Source organism: Erpetoichthys calabaricus, chromosome 2 (genome assembly GCF_900747795.2).
Source record: "Erpetoichthys calabaricus chromosome 2, fErpCal1.3, whole genome shotgun sequence".
Classification (NCBI taxonomy): Eukaryota; Metazoa; Chordata; class Cladistia; order Polypteriformes; family Polypteridae; genus Erpetoichthys; species Erpetoichthys calabaricus.
Window position 1 is genome coordinate 49034769 of NC_041395.2, and position 6319 is coordinate 49041087.

General features: G+C 33.7%; 1 protein-coding gene across 1 annotated transcript in view; it reads left to right on the forward strand.

The window, feature by feature from the left end:
• Positions 1 to 6095, forward strand: part of stk33 (serine/threonine kinase 33) — a 132804-nt gene extending 126709 nt beyond the window's left edge. The window contains exons 13-14 of the mRNA XM_028793769.2: positions 572 to 643; positions 4162 to 6095. Coding sequence (XP_028649602.2) covers positions 572 to 643; positions 4162 to 4365 — 276 coding nt within the window. The 3' untranslated portion in view covers positions 4366 to 6095. The remainder of the gene's footprint in view (positions 1 to 571; positions 644 to 4161) is intronic.
• Positions 6096 to 6319: the final 224 nt, after the last annotated feature.

Genomic DNA, 6319 nt, shown 5'->3' on the forward strand with positions numbered 1-6319 from the left:
GAGGTGCCACAAGTAATTTGCACAAACGTACGCATGAAGTTAGACAACAATGGGATATAGCCACTGCACTTACGTATAGTACACTATACTGTATGTGTGATACATCATTTGTTATTATGCATCTTAAAAATAAAAACAGTTTGTTCTAAGTTTCTTTTACAAAGCTCAACCACTGAAGATTGGGAAAATGAGATGAAACTGAAAAGGGCCATGGAGAATTCCATCTTACATTGGATTGTCAGTCAGGGCTCCCCCTCTACAGGCAAGGGAAAGAGCATATTACTGATTAATACATATTAAAAAGTTGTGTAAAATTAACATTACACTATAAATAACTTTACTTTTATATTGGCTATTAATCACTGTAAACAAGTTCGTAGGAATGGAGGCTTATTTCGAAAGGTTTTTCTGAAGTGATAAGTGATATATTGGGCAATAAAAGAAAGGTACTGAGCTTGCACTTGTAAACTTCACATGGCTTGTCATTTTCAAATATGTTGTTGCCCCTATGTTAACAGCTTCTTTGTTGTTAGATTTGTAACCTTTTTCTTTGTCTTTTCAATTACACAAGAAAGCACAGGCTTGTTCTTCGCAAAATGGGACAGCAAAAAAGAGTGCGGTGAATACAAAATCTAGTAGCACTGTAAGTATTTCAGCTGAAAAGGTTTTCAGTTAACTGTTGAAACCGTAGAATTGTGTGTTGTATGTATCTCTCATATTTAGACATTATGTGGACTGAAGAAAGAACTCTAGGGTTGGTTCAGGACTCAAATGAAGGCCCACTAGGCCATAAGTCTAAAGAATATGAATGGGTTTAAGGAGTGGAGGACATGCCCAACAGAAACAACTGAAAGTACAGCACAAATGAAATATTGCAAACCAGAAATGCCTTGCACCGTGTACATGTTGGTGCAGATTGTCTATTCTGCCATGTGGAGGGACTGCTTCATTTACCTACAATGTTCATCCAACTCTCCCAGCTCATCTTGCACACATTAGTCTACTTCTTTACCCCTAGGCCTTTCTTCATCCCACCAGTCAATCTCCAATGAAAGCTCAATGCCTCTGTAGCCAAGATTGGATTTTACAACAACAATTTATTTTTTTGTATAGCCCAAAATCACACAAGGAGTGCCACTATGGGCTTTAACAGGCCCTGTTTTTTGACAGCCCCCCGAGCCTTGACTCTCTAAGAAGACAAGAAAAAACACCCAGAAGACATATAAAAGCCTTGTATGTTTTTCTAAAGGCACCAGGTCTTCCTACACATCCAGGCAGGGGCCACCATAGACATATCATGGTGAAACCCTGACAGGATATCATGAAGGAGGTAACCACATTGCCACCTAGCAGTAATTTTTTAAGGGCTTTGTGAGATATTTTCCTGCCCTGCTTGCTGTAAGCAGGGTTGCTTCCTGTATTCCATTCACAATCATTTGTCATTTTATTCTGTTTTTTTATGAAAATTAGTAATTTAGCTGATACTTAACAAAGTACAGCCAGTTCTGTGTGGAGACTAAGGTCCTTGGGCTGGACCCTCATATATAAAACGTTCTTGTGCTTGTAAATGTGCATAAGCATTTACTTATGCAAAAGCTGGGATTTATAAAACACGAACTGGCTTAATGTTACAGCAAATTGCAAACATCCATAAGTCTTGTGATTGTATTTTAAGGACACCAGGCAGCAGGACAATGAAGTGAACAAAACTTATTTTATTGCGCATTTCATTGACACATCAGTCACATTTCAATATTCTTGAACTAATTATGTTACATTTAAATAACATGTACTGTCAATTATTGTCTTCAATGTTGGTAATAACATTTAAGGCTTATACTTAATTGTTAGCTCTTAGGAATGATATCGCTAATGGCAGGCTACGCATGTAAAGAGTTTTCAGGGATTGTGATGATTTTTGGCTTTTCATGATGATTGACTTGTAAGCTGTAGGCTTCCTACAGATGTCCTTTTGGAGTTGTTTGCTGATGGAGCCTATATTACACAAACAATCATGGAGAAATCACACAATCCCTGTTGTGTTACAGGTTTAAACAACTCTAGGGTATTTGGTGACAGATGCTTTTCAGCGTGACCTGTTTGACTGGTCAGGAATCTTACAGTCATTGCTGAGCTGTGTCATACCATCTATATTGGATGGTATAATTATGATACTGCCCAGGTACATTCAGTTTCCTTACAGTCAGGGTGAGCAAGCCAAGTCCAAAAGGCAATTTTCACTGTTTCCTGATTTTTCATAATTTAATCAGTAAAATCTACTGCACACATATTGCAATAAAAACACTATCACAGAAGTAATCTGCTTTGTAAACTGAACGCTCTTTCATTCAATTAATATACAACCAATATGTGATGCTCAAGTGTGTCTGGCTAACATTACTGCAAGGAGGCTGGCTGAACTCTTGATTATTTTATCAAATAGTGTGAGAAGTGGACTTTGGCTCAGGCTTATGGTTGGCTTCTTGGCAAGTAAGCCTAATTCTTAGATTTGCAATTAAGTTTAGTACATTAAAGACAACTTCTTAATTTTTTTTTCAGGTTAAAGTGGGTATTAATACCTCAATTTCACATTCACTGCAGTTTTCTTTCCTCTGTAATAAAGATGTCACTCAGGAACATGGCCAATTACATATGTTGATTAGATCATGAATATTCAAAAAACTCATTTTTAAGCCATACATGGCTATGGGCAGGGGGTAATGGGAAGTCACTAAAAGTCCATGCACGAGAGCAAAAATTTTAAGCTGATTTGAAATTTATAGAAGAAGCTTGGCATGGTTTGTGGAGTATGTACTCTTTTATGAATCTGATGTTTGTGCCATTTTTGCCTTTCGAGCATAAGAGAACTTTTAGTCTTGAATATAAACAATATTTCTTATATACATTACTTGGAATTTTAACCAAAAAGTTGCTGGTACAATCTGCGTATCTGACCCACAGTGTGAACCTGAGAAGCCTGTGTTTCAATTAGTAAAATGAATTAAAAAAAAAAGAACTATGAAAACACTAGTAATCCATTAATGTTCTTATAAGTAGCCTTAAATAAAGGTGATGGAAAAATACAAATAATATACTATATAATAAAACGCTAAGGTCTGTGTATGTCTGGTCCCTCTGAGACAAAGAGATTTCAAATATTTTTACATTTATTCTATTACCTGTCTGACAGTTATTGTGGCTAGTAAATTTTAAGTGTAATGAGTTTTTTTGTGGATTACTCCCATTCAAAATCACTGAGAGTCAATTAAACAAGCAACTTGTGGATTTCAGTTGATGCCTAAGCCACTAAACATTTGATTTTAGAATGCAGCATGCTATTTTAGCAGGTTAAGTTTTATTTTATTACATGAATACATTAATTTTAATAAAATATATACATGAATACAAAAATATATGTTCTTTAGAAAGTTTAATATTAATATATGCTGTATTTGCAAATTTATATTAATAAGTACAGTACATTTTGGAGAAAATAGTTGAAAGCCCTCATACCCGTTAATTCTCTTATATGTAGACACTGATTGGTGTACAGGGAGTTGTTTGTTAGTGATGTTGGCTGGATCACCCAAATACTACTTTTGTAAGCAACCTTGTTCAGTGATAGAGCAAAGGGAATTTCAGCATATTTAATGACCTTTACAAGCATACATTAAAATCTCTGAAGTCTGCAAAGTGGAGAATGGATTTTATCTAGTGTCTCAGGAGGTGCAGAAGGGTGTTTAATATGTTCAGGGAAAATAACTTTGCATTTTAATATTGCCAGTAATTTGCATTAAATTAAATGGACCTAAATTGTGCAAAAACCATTCAAGTGGATGAAGTGAGATGATATGTGCTAAACTTACCCTTATTTATAAAGAGTCTAATTTAACGATCATCCTACTAGAAATGTGTCTGTGATGCATAAAGTGATTTCTTTACACAGTAGTAAATTTATGTAATGTAATCTCATTAAATCGGTTTATTTGCATGTTTGGTTATAGACTTGTAATTGTACTGTTTTCCCACTAGGTGGAACCAGTTTCATTTTAAAAAATGAACCTTGTATAGAACATGATATAAGAAACATAAACTTTGATTCACTATTTATTGAAGTCTGTGCTAATGTATATTTACAATTTTTAATTTTAATCCTGCCAGCCTCCAATGACTAGTAAAGCACCATCCTTTCTTCATACAAAGCGAACAGCCTTACAGGAGAAAGCAGATTCTCCAAACTCTGGCTCTTCAGCAAGGCAAAGTTCCAGTTCAGTTAAAGATGTCCGAAAGTCACCCATTCCTCTTAGTAATAGTCCTAAATGCTCCAAAGTTACTGCCAACTTCAAAACCAGAAAAAACACCTAAGGAACCTTGGTGAAAAAGTTGTGGATTGAGTGCCAAAGGAAGAACTCCTTATTATAATAAATAATCAGGATCCTAGTGGAAGCCCAGCAGGTACCTATTTTGGTGCACTTTACATGATTACACTTAGCCAAAATCTGATTTACTTGTTTGGACATTACATATTTAAAAATGCTCAATGTAAGCCATTTTGATTTTCGGTTTTTGATGTGGGGGAAAGGGATGGAGAGGATGAGTTCTGTTATAAATGTATATTTCTCTGAAAGGTGTTTTTAGAGTTTCTCACAGTATGTATAAAATTATTAATTTATTGTTTGACAGACTATACTTTGGATTTGTGTGTTTTGCTTTTTTCTTTAAATGGACCATTCCAAATATTCTCGTATAATTTAGCTTCATGAGAATTTTCTATATGTTGACAAAAAATTGGATAAAATACTATTGTTAAATTTCCAAATAATTGTACTTATTACTAACTGCATATTTTTAAATGTTTCACAGATGTGTTTTGAATAACCAGCAATGGTGTCATTCCTTTTGCATACTGTAAAGTGTAACCCAATACTGTATGTGCAGTGAACCTTTTTCCATATCACTTTGGTTTCTTGTGTTCAAACAGTTGTTTTTTAATTCTTTAGAAAATTCTAATCTAAAATATATTAATTTATATGCTTCTTTTAACAATCCTTACCAATTAATTTGTTTTGGCTTCTGGTAAGGGTTATGGTGAAACAGCAAAACGCCTCCAACGTTTAGTGAAAGTATGAAATTCAGTGCTTCATGTGTTTGATTGGTAAAGACATAGTGTTAAACTGAAAACGAGGTATTTAACCACATTGTTGTGCACACTTTATCATCAATTTATGTAGATAAATGAAGAAGTATTGTGCATTGTTATTTCACAATGTTAATTTCTCAAGATATTATTATGATAAACCATAAATGCAGAGTATTTATTGAAAATAGTGGTGTAATATACCATATTCAGCAGGGGTGTCTGCTTCTCACTGAAATAGTCACCAAGACGTTGTAAAAGTTTCCTTTTAATCATGGCCTTCCTGCCTTTAACTACTACTGTACAAGAATAATCTGGTCTATGATGTGCTTTATGTGCAGTATTTAGGTGCGTTTAGAGATTGAAAAAAATATTTGTATAAACACAATTTTTTCATATTGTTGACATGTTTGCTAAATGATAAAAATAATAATAAGAGCCTTTTTCTTTCTTTTGACAAACAAGAAATATTACCAGTAAAGTCTTATTCAAATAAACTAGAGACTGTTTACTTTAATTTCTTACTACTGACAGCAGAACATTTCTTATGAAATAACATGATGATTGACATTAATGGCATTGCTTTTTATTGAGCACCATCATAAATAAAAATTTATATAGTACATATCAGTAAAATATAGTATATGCACTATAAAATGCTTTGGCAGTAAATGGAGACTGCATGAAAGATGTAGCAATTTTTCTTAATCTTTCAACCAGCAAAGTGGTATCACTGTATGTTAATTAACTAATGTGGTACGTTGTTTTTATAAATAATATTCAAACTTGTTTTGCTTCAAGTAATTGTGTCTGATTTAATCTATTAAGGATGTTTTAAATTCAGGATGGAACGAGTTTTCATAGTGTTTACATCACAATTGCTTCAGTAAACTATTTTTTTCTGAATCAAAAATGTGCTTTTTCATTCAAGAATTAAAAAACTGAAATACTTACAATAAGTGTGCTCTTCTTTTAAGGTGTACAAAAACTTTACAGGTGAATCATGAAGTACTGAACCATCAGTTTTTGCAGCATGCTGTGGAAAACCCAGGTTAAGTCACATTTCTATTCATTGGAACATGCAGTGGTACAATTAAAATCATACTTGCATATTGCCTCAGAACAGGTGTAAAAATACAATACTAAAAAAGGAATACTAAACATGCAACATATACATACGGT